The 27,499-nt window shown below is 32.2% G+C and overlaps 1 protein-coding gene and 1 long non-coding RNA gene across 3 annotated transcripts; one reads left to right on the top strand and one right to left on the bottom strand.

The window, feature by feature from the left end:
- Positions 1–197: 197 nt before the first annotated feature.
- Positions 198–27,328, bottom strand: T48 (FU domain-containing protein T48). 2 transcript variants are annotated; one of them, XM_083091228.1, is made up of 5 exons: positions 27,075–27,328; positions 3,303–3,630; positions 3,073–3,225; positions 2,505–2,649; positions 198–2,170 (listed from the first exon to the last, which is right to left on the bottom strand). In XM_083091228.1, exons 1-5 carry the CDS (start codon positions 27,166–27,168, stop codon positions 1,538–1,540), a joined length of 1,353 nt encoding a protein of 450 aa, XP_082947354.1. In that variant the 5' UTR covers positions 27,169–27,328; the 3' UTR covers positions 198–1,537. The 2 variants fall into 2 exon arrangements, with proteins under 2 accessions (XP_082947354.1, XP_082947353.1); XM_083091227.1 differs by having other exon boundaries at positions 198–2,200; positions 27,075–27,327.
- On the top strand, positions 18,204–23,577 carry LOC145966326 (uncharacterized). The gene is made up of 3 exons (XR_014437024.1): positions 18,204–18,877; positions 20,504–21,086; positions 21,705–23,577. It is a non-coding gene; the product is annotated as an uncharacterized LOC145966326 (long non-coding RNA).
- Positions 27,329–27,499: the final 171 nt, after the last annotated feature.

The following is a 27,499-nucleotide window of genomic DNA, read 5'->3' as shown; positions in this document are numbered from 1 at the left end:
AAATTCCATCAATATCAATATGGTATATAATTAAATATAATGCAACGTAATGCATTATATTTTGATTCCTATCGATCATCGATCGATGACATTTACAAATAATTCTTGAAAAATACTATCTTAAAAGGAAGAAGTATATAAGGTAGCAAAACTGAGAAAAAAAATTTGATTTACAGAAATACATATATTATGTATAATATATTTGATACCTCTTACTTTTATTACTAAAATAATGTAATCAATATTTACAATCAATTTGTACAAGTGGCCATTTTGACCATATATGTGTAATGACACATCCAACTTAAATGTATCTGTCTATGTGTACTTAAATGTGTACGCGTTTATATAAATAAAATTGCGGCTGTGTTAGATTCACTTTTTTTCTCCACTTTGCTATTAAGTTTATATTGCCATGGTAATGCGAGAAGAATATAATTGTCTTGAAATTCAGTGTATATAATGAGCATTACATAGCATGCATTATTGCGCGAATCAAGTAATCAGTTTTATTCTGTGAAACTTTTGATAATTGCATATGCAAATATTTGCATAATTATAAAATCGCCCCGAAAACAAATTAGAATAAAATAAATAAGCAGGCGAGAAATAAACATTAAAGTTACAGAAATACGCTTCGATATTTGCAATGTGAAGAAACGAAAATATTGACTAGTATACTATATAATATACAATGACCATTATTAGACACGTACAATGATCATTATTAGACATGTACAATGTAGAGAAGTTAAATAAAGATCCATACATTTATACAAGAGATTTCCACAATTATTTGGTATCATTGTAATTTTTTTTCTATTGCACACATTCGGATATGTTCAAATTCGGATATTTAAAGCGTTGTTTACATGTTTACAAAATAACACAATATTTAGGATATAAATATTGTTCCATAAAAATTCCACAAAATTTAATGAACATGTACTATTGATGTTAAATATTTCGCGCTATATCGTCCTAAAAAAAGACTATGAAAGACTACTAAAAAACTTTAATTTACATTCAACTTAATTTTTATGTGATTAATTTTTCCCTGATTGATTCTGTGATCCCACTCCATATTCGTAGCAATGTTTATCGATGTCCTACACACTGATCACTAATTCGTTACTTAAATTTCCCTGTGTGTCAAAATACTATTATAGTATTCAATAAATATAGTATTAAAATTCATAATTACTCGTGTATAGTTATATATATATATATATAATATAATCTTTATATTATATATATAATATGTATAACATAAATGAATAGATCTTTCGTAATCAACATAGTAAATCGTTATTTGTTTACGATAATTGCAGCGATGAATTGACGCAATTTCATATACTTCAAATAATCGGAAGATAATCCCATCATTTTGCTACGAATAAGACATTGACAAATGGCAATATCGAAAAACACTAACAAGACTGTCTAAAATGGCGATACTTTGGCGATATGCGCAAGCAATCCTAATCTCTCTTTTTCAAGTCTTATGTTTGGGGATATGTATTATTATCAGTCGATATTACAATTCTGTGGTAATCTCGTCTTGTGGCCGAAAGCCGAGAATCGTAAAGTCATCGATGAGATAGTCGCGAGCGGGCGACCAGTCTGTTAGGATGGTATAGTTGGCCGCTTCCACGGGACTGCTCTGAAACTTCCATTGGGGATTCAAGTCGCGGTCTAGGCCGTCATTCGTCTCGCATTCGTCGCGCAACGCGCGGACATTGTTGGCCTCCGAGGGCAACGTGTCGCCGTTGTAGCTACGACCGAACGCAGAAATCGTCTGGAGTTCTTGAAGGTGTGAGTCACTCGTTATCCTCGGTCCTCCGCGTTTCTGATTGTTCCCGTAGACCAAGGGCGTCATCTGGCCGATCGTCGAGCCATTTGGACTGAGCTTCTCACTGTTGTAAGCGCCGGAAGTGCTATTCTGTCCTAGACTTGAACCGAGTGGACTGCTGTCCTTCACGTAACCGAGGCTCGAGCTCGCTGGACTAATGCTCGACTTGTCACTTGCTTGAAACGTCGCGAGCGGCACGTTTGCTTGGAATGTCGTGAGATTAGTGCTTCTAGGTTCATATATGGGTTGACAAGCCGGTGGTTGCGACGATGCCGTGACCGGTTGTGCCGATGTCATTTGCACGGAATTGCTCGTCGGCTGTTGAAGAAATGTCACGAGCTGAGCCACCTTAAATTTATCAGAAATGGTAAATGAATGATAAAATGGAAATTTATTCGCGGATATTGCTTATACGAATGCATAAAAGAAAACAATGTGCTCAATGGAACCGCTGTTTAAAGGGAGGAGACTTTATGCAACTAACTACCGCCTAACATATGCTTTTTGCGTACAGCTGGGTATGTGACTCACCAAAGTGCTTTAGGGACTGGCGTGAAAAAGAATTGAGAGTGTAAGATAATATCGATAGCGCTCGTTTATCATTTTCATTCGATGCATGAAAAAATGAAATTAGCCCAAATAACAATCTTACTTCTGGAGAACTGTGCCTTTTGTATCTTCTCAACAGCCGTTCTGCCCACGAGAATAGTCGTTGCCAATCGTCGGGCGGAAGCGGGATCTCGTCGTCTCTTCTATTCACGAGGACCAGTATCCTCGCCAGGTCACGTAATACTGGTCTGTAATATCGATATAAAGATTAATAGGAATTAATAGGAAATTTTTTATTTAAAAAATATTGAAGTGTTTATTAAAAAAAATATTACAATGTTAATCTTTTATTAAAAAACATAAAAACGTAATACATATTATATATTTTCCGTACAAATATTCATATTTCAATAAATGAAATCGATATATTTATATAATATATTGGAATAATTTTTTACCAAAAATGCGTATTCACTTGTATGTTTTTTTCATTAGAAAAATAGTCAGTAGCATCAACTTTTCACAGAAAAATATGTTTAGTCTCTCGAATATTTACTTAAAAAAATGTTGGATTGATTTTTGCCAGAATGAATTTTTTTTCACATCACGCGAGTAATATCTCGTTAGAAAAGTATTCGGGCTAATTTCCCGTTGCTATCCCGTATTTATACCTGTACGCTTGGATTCCAACAGCACCGTCTCCGTTATTTCCCGAGTAGTACAACTCCCTGACTTGTCTTCTAGTGTCGTTGAGCATCGCGAGGAAGGTATGGGCCTCTCCACGAAGTGTCGCTAGATGTTTGAGAAATTCTCTCCTTTCCGCGCTGAAATGCACAAATAGAAGCATTTAATGAATCTGCGGCGCGGGCAACATCGACAAAGAAGTAAAATGAAGATGGACCTGTCCTCGAACTTTTGCGCCAATTTGGCCGCCTTCTTCTTACGTCGGTGAACGACTATCGCACCGCAGATGATGATGAAGGTGCATATCGTCGCGCCGGAAACCACCCCCACTAAAATCGCAACCTGGCTACCGGTGAGGCCAAACATGTAGCCAGTCTCCCGACAGATACGACCCATGTACTCGTCTCGGGTGGACCAGTCGGCGACGAAGCCCGGTGGACAGGTATGCACGCAGGTACCTTGATGTAACAGGATGGCACATCTGGCGCACGTTCCGTCCCTGCATCTCCTGCATCCCGTCTCGGACTCGACGCACTTTGCTGTGACTGAAATCGTTTAAAATTTATTTATTATTCACATTGGTAGAGTCAATCCTACAGTTAATGTGTTCTCAAACACTGCATTTTAATACTTGGGTACCCGCGTGTATCAAACTAATATTGATGTCACTGCTTTATAATTTAATTTTTTTTAATAAGAAAATAAGATACTTTTATTTATATCATTTTTTATATTTTTTTAGTAATTATGAGAAAAATAAATTGTAAAATCCTTTCTACAGGATTGTGCGAAACTCTAACAATAAGAATTAAGAGCAACTTAGATTATTATACTGCACTCGTAACTGAGATCCTGTGCTGTATTTTTCTTTAAAAGATTTCTTTAGAATTTATTTAGGGAAATCGCAGAATATATTTTAGTAAAATAAAAAAATTTCTTTTACGAAGAATATTGCAAAAGTTGCATTACAACTTTACGTACGGTATAAAATTGAGAATTTTATTCCCAAACAGCTCTTCCCGACAACAAAAGTTTGCACAGCATAGTTGACAGTGACTTTTAATGCAGATTTACTCGCGAGCAAACTTTTATACGGGAGCGATTCTTATTAATAAAATTTTCAAAGGTGTATACAGCCTCCGAGGAAAGGTCATCGCACTCGGAAACTTTAACCTAAATGAACCTGAAACTCTCTTTCGCGATAGGTCATCGCCGGACGGAAAAGTTTCGTGTCGTGTAGCGGTCGTCGTCGAGTCTAACATTCTCATTTGTGAGTCTGTCACAGTCTCGTTGGCGGGTAAACATGTACACGATATGTAAGATGCACACAGAGACGATGAAATATAAATGGCATATTCGTTTGTTGGCAAATGGGCTTTACTTACTGCCATTTCCTATCCCTTTTACATGCGACCTTGCTATTTCTAATGCTGTAACATCTCGTCATGTTTCTACAAGTAGTCGTTGCAGTTACTTGCAAATGTAATACAAATTAAATATATAAGATCCTAGACCAGCGAGTCGCTTTTCAGTGAATTATGAATTTTTTGATAATCGGTTTGGAATCAATTTTCAATTTTCCGCGTTAAAAATTGACAAGTTTCTCGATCAATTTTTAAATTAAAAATTTACAAGAGTTTCATATGTATTATTTGAACAAATGGAAATCATATATAATACGCAATAATTCCTAAAAATCGAAATATCTCAAGTGAAGGTCAGAGTTTTTTGTAAAAGTAAGATGCTTTGTATCTAGAGAGTGCAGTTAGATACTGATATCCACGTGTTATGTGTGTCAAGCATTTGGGCCACTGCTTGGGGCAACGGATCGTTAACCGCGGCAAGAATTCGATTCACACATTATTTATCTCGTTCCTGCGGTATCTCGTTTGTGAAATTACATTATTTTACATTTTTTTGTCTGATACTCTGAAATTTTTGCCAAACATTGCGCGCTTGCTACAGGCATTATTATCCTTCAAGTATTTTTACAAGATTAAATTTACGTTATTTTTTTGGTGAGAAGAAAGATATTTACAAAATATCCTTTTTTTAAATATTATTACATATATTCTTCAACATCTTCATATTTTACGAGATGCTCATACACGTAAGCTTTCAATTATAATTGTAATTATCTGTCGGATAATTATCCGTCATCCTGCTAACGTATCTTTCTTCCCCTTTTCTCTCTCCTTCTCTCTTCTTCCTGGTTACGTCTCTTTTTTTTCCGCTCCCGATCAGATATACGTGTACATGACACGGGTATAGAGCTAGACGGACGCACGCGAGAAAATTGAAAGACCTCGTGGGGGAAATCCGAGGGACTGCCTTCGGTCCATTAGTATGTGTATGAGGAATGCGGTTGCTAGTTTCTCGATTATGTGGGTCTATAAACGCGCGCGCTCCGTGCACTTTGAAGTGACGGCCCGTCACATACATTCTCCAGGTTGAGAACACTAGGTCGGGTCCGTCGAGCCCCTTCTCCAGCGTTGTTCTACGAACCCCGAGGTCCCCTATTTATTTTACCACCGACATCTTTCGGCTCATCGATTCGAAGAAACTTTGGCGAACAGAAACGAAACGCAACTCTTTCGAGATTTCAACTTTCTACGATTTTTTCCATCCAAAAGATGTAATAGTTTAGCTTTTGGAAGATCTATCGGAAAATTTATTCAAAAAATATATTTAGAGGGCAATTAAGAATGCATATTATCGAAAATTATATTTTACATGAGCTAACTATTATTCGTGATAATAACTGATATTTAATATTTGAATATTAATGAAGATTTTATTTGTGTCTAAAATGTGCAATTTTGAAAATATGTTAAATTATAAAGCAGAAGAAAAAAGTAAAGGGTATTCACATTATTTATTTAAGATACGAATAAATAAATACGTCGAAAGATTAATGATTAACATAAAATTACAGTTTCAATAATTACAGTTATAATAATAAGAATATAACGTGTATATAATTGTATCGTGTAAATTATAATACTTTCTTATTGTAATTTCAAATTTATAATACTATTGTTATTATAAACTCGTGTGATTTTGTTGACCCCTTATTATATATACTCGTGTGATTTTGTTGACCTCCATCGATAGACAACTTTTTATGATATCCGTCTGCGCATCAGGTAACTTGGTAGATTCACCAACTTGGATTTTAATTAGATAATTAAAGGTCGAGGAGAAGTCATATTGCTTCTACGAACGACCTATTTGATCGAATTGGCGCGTAGAATTTTCCGTCATTCTTCTAATTAATTTTGCATCGTTTTCCATCGTTTATTTTTAGATACTTTTCAGATAATCTTGTTTATCGATAGAATATCGAAAATTCTATTAAGATACCGGATGTTATTAATTTTGCAAATGTATAAACATTGTCTTTATAAAGACGTAGAATGGAGTACATTTTCTCTTTCTTTCTTTTCTTTCTCTCTCTCTCTCTCTTTTATTTTTGTTATTAATTAATGTATTAAAGCAGATCGTTTACTGCCGACACTTCTATTGAATAACTAATATCCTATGTATTACGTTGAAATGTAATTTATGTATCAACTTTATCTTCCGTATAATTTAATCCATATATATAATTTAAGTATAATTTAATTTACTTTCTAGCTGAGAGACATTTCCTATTTTTAAGAGACGTACAATTTATTTTATATAAATGAACATAACATTTGTATATTAATAAAAAAGTGAAATAAATATAATAATGCAATAATGTATTATGTATCTCTATTATAATAATATTTCTCCTTTCTGATAGGCTATATTATTTATTATATAATTTAGATAGAGGTTTAAATCTTTGCGCTTTAATATAATAGATTTAAAAATTAAAAATATACTTTCTTATGCATTCATATTTGTATGTGTGTGTGTATTAATATTTATATAAGTTAATTGAATAAAATTCTGCCATTTCGCATCGTCCATTTGATTTTTTCAATTATTTGATGTTTCCACATATTTTCTATAATACTAACCCACATTTCCAGGTCACAGTAGAGATAAACTTTCGTGATCCTCGTGTGCACGATTAATTCACACGCGCGGAATTTAACGGAATTTACCATTATAAACATTCTTTCTAAAATATAAAGTTGCGGATATGTACATCGACGAATCCTGAACATGGAGCGTGAATCTTTTTCGGCACACTAGGTTCGTATGTCAATCTCGACCGTATGCACTTCGATATACACGACGCCTATCGAGAGTACAGTTACTTCACATGATAGAGAGAGAGAATTGGAGAGATGGAATCAAGCATCTTGCAAGTAGGTGCAAATCTGACCGAATAGTTTCAAAATTTTTTATATCTACCTCTAAAGAATCTACTAAGAATTTCGAGATTCGATTCTTCCTAATATTGGAGTAATTATAAATCACTATAAATATAACATATACAATGTCGAATCATTGTTGGTACTCACGCTAGGACTCGAGAACAATTTAATTAGAATTTATTGAGACATTAAATATCACTGTGTACTTTACAAGTTTTTTAAATGTATGTCATAAAAAAAGAACGAAAATTGATTTAAATTCGTTAATACATATTGAGTTCAATTCTACCCGATGACAGCATCGTTATTATCACTGTCAGTGGTATTTCCTCTTTCCTCTTTCCCTTCTATTCTTTCCTTTTGTTTTCCTCCTTCCTCTTCCTACGTCCGCAAAATCTCGAAACCTCAATACCAAGTTGCTTCCCACGTTGATATTCTTCGTGAGATCACTAATAGAGGCTTATTAATTAGCTAGATAATAATATTAAATTTGTTCTATAATATTGTTCGAATATTAGAATATTTTTCATTATCTGAACGCTTGTTGAGAATAGTAGAAAATGTTTTTTTCATTATTTAGGATTATAATTTAGCGAGATAAAAGACTTGCGTTTTATTAATCAATTATTGTCATTAAAAGATACGACTAATGATCGACTAAGAATTATCGCAAATCGAAAAATGTGTGTTAAAAAATACGAAAAAAAATTAGTAGATGATAATAAATAGACCAAAAAATATATAAAATAAAAAATATCTTTTCGTAAAAAATTAATTTCAATTTACAAGATTTACAAAAAAAATTATGTTTTATACTGGATATTGCACTTTTACGAGATAAAAGCTAACATATGCAAGTAAGACAGATCAGATAAGCACCCAATCTGCATATTGCACTTTCTATTCATGAACTCATTACATAATAAAGCGCAGTATTATTCAGTAATTGTGAGAGTACGCCTCGAGTAATATTACCAAGATCTATTTTGTAATTACGTAATCGCTGATTATTACTGAATACTGATGAGAAATTGCTGAAAATTGCCGTTACTCGTCGAAAAGCATTTTTTTCCCATCATGTGTGAGATCGAAGAGAACGGCGCCTATATTGCAGCTATTACCGCATGTATCAGCAGACATCAAATATCGGCATATTTTATGCCTGCAATAATCTCTGATAAAAGTTTCATTAAAGGCAAAGTGCACTCGAAGCATTCAATAAAGAGCACATATTGCAGCGCACGTAAAGGGACATGCAAAATTTGATTCGCCATCTATGGAGAAATAAAAAATGAATACGACATACATTAAAGAAGATATTGCCATACGATACAAATTTCGATTTTTATTAATCACCAATTAAATTAATCAAGCAGAAAAATTAATTAAAGATTAATTTAAGTAAAGATTAATGCGTGAAAAATTTCAAAAATGAATTGGATATTTATGTAAAAATTTTCAAAATATGCAGTATTTATTTCATTTAAAAAATTTATAATTGGAGAGGAAAACTGCAGAGTTTTCTCTCGGGATAAATATGGGAAAACGAGAAGGCTTCCGTGTACAGCTCTCGGAAAAGACTTTAGCGAGCGTTATATTAATGTTGAACAAATTCCAACGATATATTTCGCGGATCGTTGGAAACTATTTACGTTCCAGCGGTCGGACGGGACCAAAGTGATCGCAGTGGTTCGTGCCTGTATCGGATAAAGGTACATCTACTTGACTATCAGGAAGTACCATTACTAGTCAGGTGAAACTTCTCTCTCGACCAACGTGCAACATAGGTTGCACACTGTTGCTATCGCTGGCCATTGGTGCAGCCACTTATAATAGCTAGTAGTGATTTACGTCAGAGTTTCTCAACCTACGCTATCGCTTCTCTCATAAATGACGACGACATACGCTGATTAAGACTTTCGAGCAATTTTCCTGAACTACTTCTTCAAGCATGAGATAGAAAGAAAGGAGAAGAGAACGGTATAAATTGTACTGCGATAGAAATGATGATTGTAAATAAAAGACACTAGATAAATTCGCAATTAAAATAATATAAGGGCAAAAATAAAAATACTGGAAAAATGAAAGCTCTTGTTTAGCTCTATTTTTCTAAAAAAAGATTTTTAAAAGATTTTAAAAAATTTTATTTAGAAATATTATGCTCGAAACCTTTAATAATAATGTGAAAAGGGGGAAAAATTGAGGTCTTAAAATATTTTTTTTCTTTTTAAAAATTATATACTAAAGTTATACATATATAAATAACCGAGATAAATGTTTATATAATCACGATTAAATTTCAACATTTATATTTCACGAGAGTATTTGTTTCTCTCATTCTTCTACTTTCTGGACACCGCCGTAAATAACTCGGCACAGTTAGCCAATAAACCTGTTTACGTGATTTTAATTTTTTGTTTACGTCGAAAGTACACACAGCACATTATATAAAACTTGATACTGGACAAATCCATTTATCTACAAACCTGTACTATTAATAATCCCATAATACTAGTAATCAGACGCTTGCGTTTCAGTCTTTTAGCATTTTTCATTGCCTAAGCAAAACGGGTATTTTACAACACGGATCTATTTACAAATAATCAATATAAAAGTATTCTTTATTTAGTCTCTTAATCTACTGATTTAAAAATCAGTACTTTTCAAATGTGATATCAAAAACTTTGGCTAATAAAAATAAATCAAATTATTAGTCATTTAAAAATCAAATGTGCATCAACTACAAAGCGTCAATTGTCATTGCTTTTTGAAATTATAATGTATATTATATATAAAAGCATATTATATAATATATTATATAATATACTATATGTAATTTTATTGCAAAACTTTATTACAACATGTGGCATAAAATGTTTTACAGTAGTAATTTACAAGCAATTAATGATTCTCGTATATATCGTATAATAATTAAATTACTTATAGAATGCACCGAAAATTCCAAACATCTCTTATGATCATAGCTTCTTTGATGTCGATTTTCGAGGTAGATTTCTTTTTCTTTACCAAAGATATATACGAAAAATCAGTTTACTTTAATTTATTTCAACTTTTAATATTATATTTTCCTAATTATATAAATTAGGAAGTAAAATCTTATAAAGATTTATTAAATTAATTGAAGAATATGATTTCATCATCTATTTTGTTCAACAAAATTTCAATTTGCGAAATGCCTTTCACTTTCATTCGTCAATTATTCAAAGACTTTTAAATGCCTCGACAATAAAAAAAATTAATTCTAAATTGAGCAAAGATTTCTGCAATTTTAAGACACCCTAACATTTAATTAAAATATTGCTAACTCTTTATGCACAAGCAGCAATAAATATCTCTAAAATAAAAAAAAGACAACGTTAGAAATTATAAAAGAGAAAACCTTGTCTCCTATTTTTAAACTTTCTCTAGATTTATATTAACACTATTCCACACCAGTTTTTGCGCGTGTGTCTAACATATCAACAATATGCAAATGCAAATGCATTTTTCGCTCGTGTCCACTTGTTTTCAGATACGTTCACCTCCTGCTCGATATTCGATTACTCGAATAGCCGACATACTTTCGAGCGTGCGCGGTTGAGCACCGTTGCAAGGCCGCCGAAAGGCCGATAATTCACGGATACGACTCTATCGCAAAAGTAAAACACGCCAGTTCAACGCGGATATCGCTCTGTTTACTGTAATAGCGAGTAAGGATGCATCGCGCATCGAGACGAAGAAAAGCTCAATGTATCTTTGAAACTCCTTTTTTTCTTTCTCTCTCTCTTTAAACATATTTATATAAAAATAAATACATAATTGGGCAGCAAAAAAATTGAGGATGAAATTAATTTGATTTAAAATTAAAATTGAAACATCAAATAAGACGTATATATTATATCGCGCATAAAAGGACCATACCTTCTCATAATAGACGTTAAACGAATATGGTTCTTGGGTCGCAAGCTCGTGTCCTTTTGGCACTTGTACCCGGTTGAAATTTGTTAAGGCGTTCAATTAGCGTGAGGCAACGACTCGCTGTGAAATTAACAAGCCACAATTGGCAGACCAAACGGATGGTGAACAGATGCTCCAACCTCCCGCACGTGCATGCGCATCCATATACGTGTGCAATGTAACACGTAAACAGTTACTTTTCCATGTTTGGGTAACACGATCGTTCTAAGCGCGAAATTGTCGCGCATAGATTTCTCTCTCTCCTTTCTAAAATAATCATTTAATTATATGAATCGTGAATTGCAAAAATTTGATAATTATAATATGTATACTTTAAAATCTGTTTAAATATAAATATATAAATATATTCTATTATATATATAATATTTTTTTAAAGCAATTTTTCCAATTTTACATAATTTTCTTATAATCAATAAAAAAAATATACATCATTACATATCTGTTTTTCATTAATTACTTGTATTATTGCAAGTACTATCTTATTAGTAATTACTTATATATATTTGAAAAAAAAACAGATGGAGATTTGATATTATATATTCTGTAAAATTAAGTGTGAATAGATTTCTGTCTACAAATAGCGGTAATAAATCTACGCAACGTGCACAGTAATTTAAAGCCTAAAAACAGAGCGCTAAATTCCTCCTCGAATTTAAGGAAATTCAGGTGGGTGTCAAATTCGATTGCATTCTATATCACGATCATGTCACGTACGTAATTTTAGAAGAAATCGTAACTAAAGTCCCCATTAGAATATCACGGATATGAGATCTTTATGACGACCTGAGAGAAGGACTATGCGCTCATCGCTTCGATCACAAAGGCAGAATCACACGACGCTTACGTGCGATGCGCGTGAAAGCGTAGCAAAATTAATTTTCCACGAACAAATGCGATTATCGCGCATAGCCATCGCGCGGTGACTTCACGGGATCGCTCTCTTGCTAAGTTGTAAAAATAGACGTCGGAGATTGTCATTCTCATGGCAATATCACTATATCATTCATACATATATTACCGATTAAAAGATCATATAGCTAAAAATATCCCTATCCTCTATGATGGCATTTTATAGTCTCTCATCTGCAGAATCATTTACATCGAGAGATTTCATGCAGCCCGTTGAGAGAATAAAATGTGAAATTCTTTAAAAAGTCTAAAAGTTTTATTGTTTTAGATAATGCGATATTTTTCATAATCTCCATCTAATTACCAATAACAGCATTATTTTCTAGATGGTAAATATATGTCGTATTTTGATGTATATATATATAACATAAAATATTACAAAATAATTCGAAAAAAAAATATTTAATCCAACATTTGCTAAAAGAGTAATAATTTTGAATTTGGCAGAAATACGCTTCTTCAAATCGTCTATAATATATTACACATGTCAAAGATTTCAATATGCTTATAAATTTTCTGTACGATCTTTTTAATAAATTTTTTATAAATGCTTTAAAATTGATAATTTTCAGACTTGTTACGTTCTAAATATGCAGTCGATAAAAATTCGCTCGATTTACATATTTTCGACATGTTGAAAAATGTTTGATTGCGATATCGACTTAATTATCGAAGGTATTTAATGAGAATTATATCGACTAATTCTAATATTTTATCAATTTGCAGATGGGACATTGTTATAAGAAAGTACACGTGAATGTCTTGCCTCGCGTACAGTCGACCTACGAATTTGCGAAACTTAATTTCGTGGTTTCGTATCTCCCAAGAAACACTTTGAGTAAATTCACAGCCGACGAGACACTAATTATTCCTGTTACGTCTGGTTATTATGGCTCATTTATGTAATTCCTGTTTCGAGGATCGAGCGGTTGTATATTTAAGAGATTGTATCTCGCCATTAAAATACAATATTTCAACATCTTGAGATATATCACAGACAGAAATACAAAATATATTTTAGTCAAGACATGATACAAAATTAAATTATATCCCTTTTCAAAGTTAAATTGTTTTAACCTATTGTTTTTAAAAAAAAATATGTAACATTAAATATAAGATGAGGTGAAATGAAAATATCTCTGTATGCAAAAATATTTCTCAAATAGTTAATACATAATTATAACGCAGTGAATAGTCTGCCTCAAAAACACAAGTGGATACAATGGACTACCGACCAGTTAATGAACATATTTGATGAAAAATAAATTTCAGCTCGCCAGTAATAAGTAATTATGAATGGAAAATTGCCTACAACACACAATATGCATGTTACTCAATGCTTGTTTAAATCACAATGCACGTACATATATATTATATAATGTTGAGAATTCCACGATATATATTTTCCATCTATCAATTTTAATCTTTTCGCAAAAAAATGTACAAAGATTTTTAATCATCGTTTTAATAAAACAAATATATTTGTATTAGAATTGCATTTTTTTCTTTTAAAGATATTTTATAAATAAAATAAATAAAAATAGTAAGAAAATAAAAAGATAGATGCACACATCGATAAATATACATTTTAAAAGATATTTGTCTCAAAATAAATTTAATTATACTATTATATCAAATATCATTAATGCATTTTAATGCTAATATCATTAATTCATTTTAATGAAATGAGAAAATTACTAATTAATGCAATAAAAATAATATACAAAAATATATAATATAATAAAATTGTTTAAATATATATAGTTTTCTCATATATGTATTTATATTGGTTTACCTACATTAACTGATTATAAAATTGATTAGAGTTTCTGGTAACTATGATTAATAAATTCAAAATCACGCAATGTTTAAATTAAAAATTCATTCGCTGATTTTTGTAATCGATTCAAGATAAGGAGATTATTTTTCAAAATGTGCATCTACGTAGTTCATTGAACGATTTAATGACTCTGAAACGACAATACAATGTGCTACATTTCACTGTCCCGTACTCTTGAACTCTTTTAAACGGTTCTTCTTTACAAGCAACGTTTTACTCAGTTTTTATACTAGTGCAACAGATTGTGCATATCGTACGCCTAATTCATCATATTAAATCGAGTGTGCATTTTATGCTCTTTTTCACTTTTATATTTTTTATTTCGCAAAGTTGTCGCAACAAACCGCGAAATTTGTTTTGTTGCACGCTAATGCACGCGAGACTAATTAAGCTCCGAGAAAGTGTGCGGCCACAATGTCGAAATGCATAATTTCGAATTAAATTCGCGATCGTTATCAGAAGGGGAAATGGAAAAATGGAGGAGGGCGATTTGCATATTATTCAAATTCGTTTCCTGAAGCGCGACTTATGGATTGTCCAGCAAGTTTCTGCCAAGTGTCAGAAGTGGGTCGACGTAATTGAAATAGATGAGAGAAACTAATTGCCGCAAAGAGCAACGGATCCGTCATTTCCGAATACAAAGAGACTATTTCGTGCTATATATCTATCACGGAATAGTCTCTAATTTCATCTAATACAAGTAGTCTTCAAGATTTATATAAAGGATGACATAATAAATTCGCTTCCAGATTATTAGATATCTGATATCGATCTTTTCTTGGCCAGAATTTAGCCTGAGATTTATAACATCTTTTAATGTCGAGAAATTTTTTATGTATGATATTCCACACAATTATTACAAAGAATAACTAAGAATATAAAATATATTATATCTATAAATACAATACATATTTTAAATGTATATAAACTTGAAAAGTTGGAATAAATTTAAAAAAATAAAAAAAGATTAACATGAATATAATATTTATAATATAAGCATTTTTAATTATTTTAACAAACTGTACCTTTTTTTCCTAATTCAAAAATACATTATCAAAATATATAATCTTGCACGTTCCAAAAACGTAGAATTGTAATAAATAAAATATTGTAGAAAATTAAAAAAAATTTTTTCTAATAATCTTAATCGAAAAATCTTGATTATTTACTAATCACTTTATCGCATTTCCACTTTCCCCACAAATAAATCGCTCGATATATCGAAAGAGTTAACCCCCGACGCGTATTTCTATCGCTCGAGTTCTGTCCTGTTCTCGGCGTTCCTACAAACGAGTATATAACTGTACTTTGCGATTCACTCCTCCGCGTGCAGAAGAACGAGAGACGTAGACTCGACGATGCACGACGGAGAGGGAGATGACGACGTATACATCGTCATTCGCCGAGAAAGAGGGAGAATCGATGATTACGTAACTTGGTCGATGCCTCTATCGCGACAGGCCCAACGCGCGCGGCCCGTTATACAGTTGTTACTCATCGTCAGGTATTCAAGTACAATCCTCAATATTCGATTATATTTTCGAGTACTTGGATATTTATTTTATATACTTTTGGATATCTGCATCGATATATTGCATGTATAAAGTATATTATATTTTGAAAATTTCAATTTAGCGAAATGTTTTAATGAAGTAAACATCTACTAATGATGGATTATTATTAATGACGTTTTTTAATATTGATGAGATTCTTTAATAAAAATATATATGTATTTTAATCTTTACGAAGTCTTCTCGGTTTTTTATCGTTGTAATCAATTTGTGAGAGAAATTTCAGAATAACATTATTCTCTCTTTAATTTTAAAATTTCGGATATATTAATATTAATATAATATAATAATTAATATAATATAATATAATAATTAATATAATATAATATAATAATTAATATAATATAATATAAAATTATCAACAATTTATAATATAAATTTTACATCAAGCAAGAGTTATATTAACATAAGAATAATGAATAAATGGCACAACAAAAAGTTTGACATTTAGAAAGTTGAAGGGGAGAGAGTATTTTCATTTTTAATTTCTTTTATACTTCCTACTACTTAAATAAAATTGTAGAAATAACTTCTCTCTCATTTTAAGATTATAAATGTTTTTCAATCGCATATATATTTTATTTTTTTTCTCCTTAGAAATTATAATATAATCATAAATTAATCGCGTTTAGTAGATTCAACACTAATTGAACAATGTGTGTGTGTGTGTTACTAGATTTTCATATATATGTTATATCTTTATACAATGTATGAAAACTTAATAATGTTACCCAACTGTCACTGAATCCAGGGAATGGTGTATAAAAGCGACATTTCTTTTTATGTGCAATATAAAACCCCGATACCTTCTACAGCGCGAGAGGATTTTGTTTTAAAATGAAAATATCATTTTTCATATATATACATTTCTCATATTTCCGCTCGCCGAACGAAATACGCGCGAAAGAAGGAACGGTATCGACCAGCGCGGCGATTGGTTAATGATCGGTGGAAAGGAGAAACCCTCGTCGCGTCTGGTCGCGTCCTCGGAGAGGGACTCACGCGATGAACGCGCGGCCACGCACCCTCGCACCCCTCGCGCTTTATCGATCGTATCGCGGAAACGCAGGTGACCATTGTTGTTGGATCGGCGACTCGAGGACGCGGATGCCGAGCTATGTATGTAGAAAATATGGAGTGCGCCTGCACCGCGTTCAAAGAGTTTCGATTTAAATCTAGCCAGTTTCGATTTTAATCGAACGAAATAAATCCGCTCCTCCTTTTTAATACGTCATTTTAGCTCAATTTTCAGTTCCGCGAAAGAGATTGCATAGCTCGCGCGAGAAGGAAAGAGCGAAAACAACTCTGAGCGCGTGCGGTGCAAATTTACTCCCTCGCCAATTCCGAAGTCGTGATGATAATCGGCAGCTAATGACGAGAACCGCAAGAGACACGGTAGCAGGGATACGATATGCGGTTGTCGTAGGAAAGACGTGACTACGCTGTCACGACATCGACTCATGTGTGTGTTTATACACGGTGAAAAATTGTGCGTCCATATGTAATTTTCTTGTGTTACCACGTTTTGATTAGTACTTTAATGTAAAATTAATACAACTTATATGTTATTATTTTTATAACGTTTTCATGTGTTACATTTATGTCAACTTTATAACTTAATACTTTGTATATCTCTTAGAAATTGAATATTATTTTGAGTATTTTTAACATAATCATTTTAAACAATCAACATGTCTCAAAGTCAGTTTAACATTCTGAGAAAAGTTCAAAAAAATCTTCAAATAATCTTGAACTTTGACATACAAAATAATCAAATTTACTAAAATCAAATGTTTTTATTGCAAATAATTTAAGTTAAAATAATTACTATTACATGTTGATATTCTACAAAAATTTTTAGGAGTTATTGTAAATATTTTTTCATGTAATTTTTAATTAATTTGTTTGTTATTTTTACATTACACTTAAAGTCACGATAGCAAAAATAAATATAAAGTATTGTGTCAATTATTTAACATTTTTAATTTGTCAATAAATAACATACAGAGTTATTATACGAATGAGTTATTTTAACTTAATAGAGTGGACTTTCTGGGACATGTGAAAAATGTTAAAATTAACATTTTATGTTTTTACTGTGTATATGCGACTATTTGTGCGCTTTAAAATCAGCTTTTACCTCTCGAATCAATTTCGAATTTCTTCCTCCTGAAACGAGGGCAATGCATACGTCCAATTTACTATACATGTGTGTATACTTTCATTCTATAATATACAGGGTCCGCCAAAAGGATACAATTGAAAGGGAATAATTATTTCGAAGAAAAAAGTATGTAATTTACAATTAACAATTACATATTTTTTCTCAAAAACAACCATGTGTTTTCTTTACATCAATTGATTTCTCTTATTATTTTGTACATAAAAGTATTAAGGTAAGGTAATCGAAAAATGAATATTTTATTAGATATTTTACGGTTTGTAAAATTAAGAAATTATTTCAAGCCTCATAACTCGAAAAGTACTCGATGAAAAAATACTTTATTATAGTGTTTTGAAAAGCTCTCGAGATAAGCTACAAGAATATGTAATGAAAAATAGGGGATTCTACTTAAAAAATTCAAAGTGATTTTTATGTGACCTTGACGGTGCTATTCAAGGCCATACTAATATTACTATGTAACGCGTAACTTAAAGCCTTACAACTTTTGTTTGAAACATTTTTCACGAAAATGTATATTTTTCGAAATATCCTGGGGTCCCGGTACTTTTGGCGCACCCTGTATATCTATTCATCGCACGTGCATTCCATTTGTCTTTCGGTTCGAAATTATAAGATTTTTTTTTCAATTCTAGCTCTTTCCTCGTAATGTTAATATCATGTTATTATCAATATCAACGTTTTGTAGTGATACAAATTAATAACACATTTCTTTTTGCTTATTCAACGTCGGATAAACGAGACGAACTATCTGAATGAAAGAACGTATTGTTTGGAGCGTTTCTTTGTAACGAGAGATTACGGCGAAAAACTTTAATCGCGCGATAGCGAGAGAAGCATCAACAAAGACGGAGTCGAGTAAAGAGATGACAGGAGGATGCAGATGTCTCACCATGAGTTAGAGTCTCCCCAGAGCCGAGGCGGAAGTGGACGGGCCGGATACCGATAGCGAGCCCGCGCGCACCTTCTGGCTCGTAAAAAACGCACGTTTAGCCGATAAAGGTATGTTTTCTCTCTGTTCTTCGTGGGGAACGGAAGAACGCACTCCCGACAATGTTTACGTATTGAAAACACGTGTCTACATCTCGCATAGTGATAAAAAATCATTTATGTTTAATATTTTGGTTCAGGATATAAATTATGCATCGCGTATTCTCTTAAATAAATTCTCTGCTTCTCATTCGGAGTGCAAATAATTTGAAAAATTCATCGTATTAAGGAAGAATAAAAAATTTAAAAGAAAGTATTGATTAATTGAAATTATCGATTGATTTAATAAAGATGAAGTTTCGGAAAAAAATTGTTGAAATTTTTGTCGCCAAACTCTCTTGCTTTATGTTTATAAAATAGAAAAGATTTAGTTTCGTGCTTATCTTATTCATCATATTATGCAAGATTGAATCAATTAAATTATTAAGTAAAATATTAAAATATATACACGCAAAAAGTATAATATTTAAAATAAAATCACGAAGAACAGAGAACAGAAATCTTTGCATTGCAAAAAAATTGTAATTTTCAAAACATAGGAAAAATGTACTCAAGTTTAGATCATTGTCCATGCTTGAGTGCGAGAAATTTATCGTCGCTAGCGCAATAAAAATGTCGTAAAAGTCGTCCGAATAGTCTGAGCGATCGTAAAATCGATTTAAAGATAGAAAATTGCTAGCAGGTGTCTTTATGGAGAACAATCGAAATCGGTCGGACGCATTTTATTAACTCTTTACTACCAAAATTCTAAAGAAAACTATGTATATTGCATAAGTTATAATTATAGATATAAAGCACTAAGGCTAAGTAGTAACAAAGTTACATGGAAAATAAATTTTACACAAAGTAAATAAAGTTAAATTGAAAACTTTCTTCCAAGAATATCTACGTAAAATAACATAATATTATTTAATTTCTGAAATAAAATGGTGAAAATTTATTATATTGAATATTAAAATTTGATTTGAATATTGATATTTAAATAAAAAAATACAGATTTTACATATACATATATATAATTAAATTTATGAATTGTTATGAAATATTATATAATATTTTTTATACGTGTATTTTATATTTATATTTTATACATATATTTAATGTATAAAATATAAATATATTTATGTATATTTTATACATATATATAATTAAATTTATGAATTGTTATGAAATATTATATAATATTTTTTATACGTGTATATTATTGTTTTATATATTAATATTCTTTTATATATTATATTAACTAAATTATTCTTTTTAACATTTGGAATATTTAGGTATCAGAATTATTATTCCAATTATTATTATTCCAATAATACATCACATCTGTTTAAAAAGATGTTTTAGGCTAATTGTAAGTCTTATTTGCACATTTCGCACAACTGTGAGATCCGATCATACAGATGCACAAAACGGTCTCTTTAACGGATACTAATGATTTCGATTAATACCTCGTCGGTTTACGGTTGTTGCCGCAACTCATTGTCAGTCAACCTCGTAAAGCTCGAAAGAATAATCGAGATTATCCGCGCGTGAAATGTCTTTTATTTAAAAAGATAATTGGAAGGAATTGTCTCCGCATATTCTAAACATTATTGCGAGTTGTAATAAAATACCTATTCATTTTCTTTATATTAGGTTTGACTGTTTAGCGTTTTATCTCCGAGAAAGTATGAAAACCTTCCTTCAGTACTCGCTCTACACACGCGAGTCTATTGTTTAGAACCAATGTTGTAGAATAAAAAAAAGGCATCCCCGTTAGAGAAGAAATGGCTTCGGCGCGGTATGTTGACTTTGCCGATTTGATTTTTATCGCGAAAGGAGAGAATATAAACGGCAGCGATGCAGTAGACTCGGTTGCAGGGAGAAACAGATGGATTGCGCTAGATTCTTAGAAGAAAACGGTACTTTAGAAAATCAAGTGGGTGCTCCTTCTTCCGAAAGAGAGAGAAAGAGAGACGGGGAGATACTATACTTCACCTCCATCCACGGAACCGTCACCTGACCGGTATATACCGGTCAAAAAAGTCTAGATTCCCGCTTACCTACGGTTCTCGGAGATCGTGTAAGATTCGAGATAAGAAGATCTCGCAAGCAAGAACGTTCCGTTAACCTTTCCAGCCAACACTTACACGGAGTGTTTTCGCTTCCACTAGTGATTCGTAAACAAATTAAGCTCGACACGATGAAGAGAGTGACTCTATAAGTTTGATTTTTGCAGGCAAGAATATGTTTTTTTTAGATATTTTTCAGACCCAGGCAAGAATATATCAATGTTTAAATTTATCATTTACTGATTTATCTACATCATCTGTTTCGTCGATTCACATTTCATCTTAATTAATCCTAGATTTTCCGAGGTTTGGAATACGATTATTGCGAGGATTGAGTTTAATGACGATGTAAAAAATTAATCTCAGATACGTTTAACATTACATGTGGAATGTATATGATTTTTAAGATATTAATATTATATAATTTAATATTGTTTAATGTGTAATTACTAATCAATGTGCGAGAGCAATAATTTTCTCGCTTAAATTATCGTGCATGAAGAAAATGTCCTTTGGTGACTTTTGTAATTATATTACATATTTTATACAACAAGGTCATATTAAATATTTTGCATAAACTTTTTTTTAATATACAAAAACGTACAGAGAGAAATGTAATTATCTCGAAAAAATGCAAAAATCTCATTTTCATAATTAGTATAATAATTATTACATTATATAATTATATATTAATAATTATATAATTATATAATTATAATATTATATAATTATATAATTATTATATTATTCACAACAAATATAATAACAATGTATTCCTTTTCCAGAAAGTTAAATAATTTCCCGAATCGGAAAAGGAGATTATTCTCAAGGACAATGGGTGACGCGGATAATAGGGTGAAAATCGCATTGTAAGCGTGAAATTCGCGGGGTTCCAAGGATGAATAAATACCTAATTCACATATTTGCCTCTGATCGCCTGTATAGAAAGCGTTACAAAAGCACGTTGCGAGAATAATTCGCTTTGCACGTATGCGAAACAATGTAAGTGATAGAGAGCGACCGTACGCTCGTGCTAATTACGAAAAATCCGGGGTAATCTTCTCATCTACGCGATAATGGTTAACCGACATTGGCCATCGTCGTCGGTTCGCATCGGGTGAGCTCACAGGATGCTGCCGCTCATCATCGTCGTGACGACGACATCGGTGACGGCCACATCGGTGACGCGTGTCGCATGCGGATCCCGGACATGGTGCCCCGGTCGACACGACACTCGAGAGAGAAAGAGAGAGAGAGCAATTTCGCGATGGAGAAAATGAGTATATGCTCGGTGTAGAGTAATGTAATATGCAGAAAAGCATACATCCGCGCGAATCACGCGCCAAGAGGAAGGAAGAGGTCGAGGATTGCGAAATTGCGTTCGTGGCGGTCGGAACGGTATCGTAATAATGAACCGGAAGCTTGTAGAGCGTATTCCGCGGCGAATTGTCGCACGATTAAAGCCTATTTTAGAGATAATTTGTTATTCGCCGCGGCTAATCCGAAACTGGAGTTTCACATTCCATTGCTTCAAATGTAAATATAATGCAAAATACATCGTGTATTTTAAGATGCATAAAATTTAAAGGATATATAGCTCGATAATTATATTATATTATGCACATTTACTTCTTGCTTTAAATCTCATATCGTGTATCATATTTATTACAAATTTATTTAATGTAAATATATAATTGAATTGTTCATTTTAGGACAAAAGCTCATGATAATTTTTTATTACTTATTTTCTTTTTTCGTTAGGCATTTTTTAGTTTCTTGGAAAATAAAGAAAAATTTTTTTAAATGATATTCTTTTCGAAATGATTCTGATTCAAGCAAGATAAGTCAAATTGTAAATATAATTCTCTTGAGAAAGGGATGTAATGTGGGAAATTAATTGATTAATATATTTTAGATGAATAAAAAAAGATAAAAATTCGTATATTATCTTAATTAACAAACGCGGATTATAGTTGATTTTTTATATTCTTCAAATTTATTATTATAATTTTTGATGATGATATAAAATAAAAGATGCGAAAGAACGAAATTTATTTATGGAAGACATATAATCTGCTGTTAGATATTTGACAAATTTCTCAATTTGCCATTTATATTGTTCCGGCAATTTAGTTGAAACTTTGACGAGACGTTTATCTTTTTAATAGATGATGATAATCATCAAACTTTCACTACTCGGTGCAAAATGGCTCAGAGTTATGGTTTGATTTTTACATCATTATCGTTCTAGCCATAATATTTAATCTAATCTTTAGTGAAATTGTACTATACGCGGATTAAAGCGTTCATTAATATCTTGGAAAGAAAAATAAAAGTGAAACTTGCGGCAAAGAAAATTTGCATACATGGGGTAGCGAGCATAACAAGGATTAGAGAAAAAAAGATCCTCTTTTTTCGCAAGATTTCTCCTTCTTTCTCTTTCTCTCTAATATTTAATGATGCGTCGCAGACCACATTTATAAAATATATAATATATGATCTATGTTCAAGTTACGACGACGAAAAAAAAATAACAAAATGCCATTTTGTGGTAAATGAAATTTTTTACTAGAAAATTGTAATAACAAGTAAAATAACATGAAAAATTGAGAAGGATGAAAAAATAATAAACTGAAAACAATATAATTGATTTTTCGATATTCCACAAAATATGTAAAATATTATTCCATTTGATTTCTCTGAATCGTACAAATGTTTATGTTTTATATAAAATTGTTTTCTCGTTAATAAATAAATAAATCTTTAGATATTGCCCTATATATTTTATAAATAAATATACGGAATATTCTTTAAAATAATTTTATAGAAGATGATTTTGGACGCACTATATTATTATTTATACACGATTGACAAACAAAAATTTAGGATAAAATGGAATCTTTAGCGACTCTATTTAAGCTGCAATTACATCATCCAAAGTGCGTATACAGATTTATTTTCGACCCTCGAAGTGCAAGAAAGGCTTAAATCCATTTAGCTAGCATTCAGACTGATTGCGAGCATTCGGATGTAAGGGTCGATCGTGGAAATCGCCCCTAGTGTCCTTCCCTTCAATACGATCCTGCAGCGTTGGTGGTCAGTCTACATCGGTCAGGGTCGTCATCACGGCTCTCCGAGTCTCGCTGCTATTCGCAGCACAGTTAAGAGTATGAGCATCTAGCGAACGCGAAAACGTTTCTCGTCCTTTCACTTCCACAAACGAGACAGACACATCGACCTAATCGCGCTTCAATAGCCAGTGGCGTAAATTAAGCGAATCCTCCATTCCCCCACTCTGAACCTACGTAAATCACGCGCAATTATCGAGATCTGATATTCGACTCGAATATTGAAAATTGTACAGCATGTCTGATTCTAGCGGGAATTGGTATCTCAATACTCAAGAAACGATCTTACATCAAAAAGCTGTCATCTGTCTTTAAAAAAAACAGATTGAATTCTTAAATATGTGTGTACGTGTATGCTACGAAGAATGTATACTCCTGGACAAAATTAACGCATATTTTTTTTTCACTTTTTCTTTAAAAGCTGATATTTAAATTTTGACGAAAAATTTGAAAGAAAAGGTGAAAAAAAATTTAAAATTTAAAAATGTTTAATTACAGCTATAATAACTATATAATTTTACATACATTCTTTATCGACTTTTTAATAAAACATATAAAATTATACTTCAACTAAAAATAAATTAATTACACAATTTTTATTCTCACTAGATGTTATTTCCTTAGTTTAGAAAAGATCTCGACATCACGAAAGAAATAACGAAGGAAACTCGCGCGTGCTTAACGAGTACAGATTACAACTATAGATGAAAAGATATCACTGGACGGAATTAGAAGAATCTAAAAGACGATAAAAGGCGACGATTCCCTTTCTACAGAAGCGGCGTGATACCTTACGCCATTGACACGAGCACAAGCATAAGAGAAGCGAGTAACGCTGCGAGAGGATTTCTGGTGCAATGCACCTGTGAACTCGCAGGAGGGCATTGTGCAACAATTAGAGGCGGCCGTGCCGACCACCGGTTAACCACCGCGCTTCGTGCCTTTAGGAAGGTACGATGCGGCGGCATCCGTCACGCGCCAGGACACTAGGGAAATAAATAGATCGGAGGCACGTTTCTTTTTTCAAAATGTCCCGGCAAAAATACCTTCCCTCTCGAGAACACGCGAGAATGTCACTACCATGAAAGTCGTCCACAAATTCCCCAACAATTCGCTTTCTCGCGAATTCACAAGTGCGCTGCACCAGAAATATTTTTCTGCTCTTTTCGTTTTTTTTGTTTGAATTCTTTTAGCGTTTATATATTTTTCGCGATTTTTAACTGCGATATTACTCGCGAGAGAGTTAAAAATTAAAGCTAAACGCGAGTTAATTATAATTTCAGAAATTATGTGAAATTCAGGAAGGAACTAACAGATCCGGGGACGATTACTCCTCTTATCACGCGTGCATTTTACGCGACACGAACCCGGCAAAGCGTACAAACAACGACAGTCTCTAAAGGAGATTCTACAGAGAGTTGTCGCAGACACGAAGTCTCTTAATTTAGGAATGCGTAATTAAGCCGTAGCAATTTAAACGCTTAAGAGAGAATAAAGCTGTCGCTTTGAATATATATATTACATTAATAACGAGAGAATGTGTAATAAAACCTAGGATTCGAACGAAACGATTGATTTTTGAATAAAGAATTTTGTACGAAATTGCAATATTAATAGGAATAGAACTTTTTCATGAAAAGCACATTTTATTAAAAAAATATTAAATTTAATATTATATTTAGTACAATTTTTAATTAAATCATATAAATTATCTCGACTCTGTGCGTAGGATATTATATCATGTATTTTACGTAATTTTAATATGACAGATTTATTTTAAATGAAATGGAATAATTTTAAAAACTGTATGTATATCCTAAACCACAAATTATATAGCGTTAAAGTTTATTATTGATGCAACGTAATAATTTAATCTCTATGCATGCAACTTTAATTAATCCTTTAGCTATGACACCCGAGATACCTTACTCCAAACCAGTGTATCTTGCGCAATAATGTATAACGAATATTGCGTGATTCTTTAAAGAAAATTTATCGAATTTAAATAAATATTATGCGCATGTATAATAAAAGCATCGTTAAATATATTAAAAAATCGTTCATTATTGAATATAAACATTGAAGAAAAATAATTAATTTTCTATTTTAATCTCATTTTTTATGAAAAACCAAATCATACAATTAACGTAACTTGCGCTAAACTTTCGTGCGAAATGAAAATCAGCAAATTTTTTTATGTTTAGCACAGCATTGCTACAAGGTAACGCGTTATTCGATATCGTTCGTGTATATACAATCTTTGCATCAACGTATATGTATATGTACGCATTGCTCGTAATCGTTTACAACGAAGACGCGATAAAATACTGACACGCAACAAAAACCATATCCAACATCACTTATAATATAATATGTAGAAAATTATTATTAATCTAAGAACACAGATATAATTCTATAAAAAAATTAACCAAACTCTCTCTCTATTTATCTATCTCTATCTCTCTTATATACGAAACTTTCAAGAAAATTGGATTAGAAATTGGAAAATTAATATTAAACTTGTCATTTTCTTTCAGTTTGTATAATTTTCAAAATAGCATTATATCATAAATTGATGAAATCGTATCAACACAATTATTAAGACATGATTAAAAATACGATATTTAACTTTAAAAAATGAAGATAATCTCGATATTTTCTTAAAATGATGTGTGAAATTTCATTATTTATTTTCGATATCTGTGTGTTGTCGAAAAATACATTATACTAAATAAAGTAATAATTAAAGTTATATTTATGAAAATGTTGTACAAAAAAAATTATTAATAATCAAGCTTAAAATCGAAATTTTGAAAGAAATTTTACTTGACATTTTCGACTTACTCCTTTTTACGCGCGTAGAATCATCTCTTATTCACTCGATTCGCCAACAATTATTCGACTATTCTACCTAATAATTAAATGACACTTTTGTTTATGTGTACATATGGTGACGATCCCACGTGTGCCCGCGCATTGTCACGCGAAATGTCAAAATGCCAAAGTGAGTTTTCTCTTTTCTCTTACCTGGTATCTCGTCCTGAGCCAAGCTGTAATCCGCGAGACATGCGAAGAGGAACGCGGCACTAAACTGTATCAGTAGCGTCGCCAGGTTACCCATTTCTCCGAGTCGACATAATTCCCTCGTTATGATGACAAGAGAAAGATCATGACGCGAGATCGCGCGAGCTCATAATCGGTCCCGTTACACTTCTCCCAACAGCGAACGACGACACATCCACCCCGCGCGATGGTCGACAGCAGACTGCGGCCTGCGGCTCGCGTTACTCGCTTCACTTCACTCCGGCAGATTATCAGCGTTGGCAGCGCCCTCTTGCGGTGGACATGCAAACGAAGTAATGACGTGTTATACATACTAGTGTGCACGCATCACATGCATGTATGTATATATGTGTGTATATGAATGAATATAAAATAAAATAATAAATTTA

This window comes from Camponotus vicinus, unplaced genomic scaffold (assembly GCF_025532165.1).
Source record: "Camponotus vicinus isolate PSW18456_S1 unplaced genomic scaffold, iyCamVici1.0 SCAF_2, whole genome shotgun sequence".
Taxonomy (NCBI): domain Eukaryota; kingdom Metazoa; phylum Arthropoda; class Insecta; order Hymenoptera; family Formicidae; genus Camponotus; species Camponotus vicinus.
Note: the sequence above shows the minus strand (reverse complement) of the source record. Positions and strands in the feature narration are given on the sequence as shown.

Excerpts from the sequence above, each read along its gene's own strand:
- T48 (XM_083091227.1), bottom strand. The coding sequence starts at position 27,168 with ATGGGTAACCTGGCGACGCTACTGATACAGTTTAGTGCCGCGTTCCTC. Across the intron at positions 3,631-27,074 it reads GGCTCAGGACGAGATACCAG|TCACAGCAAAGTGCGTCGAG; the intron begins GTAAGAGAAAAG and ends AAACGATTTCAG. Across the intron at positions 2,201-2,504 it reads AAAGGCACAGTTCTCCAGAA|GTGGCTCAGCTCGTGACATT; the intron begins GTAAGATTGTTA and ends GATAAATTTAAG.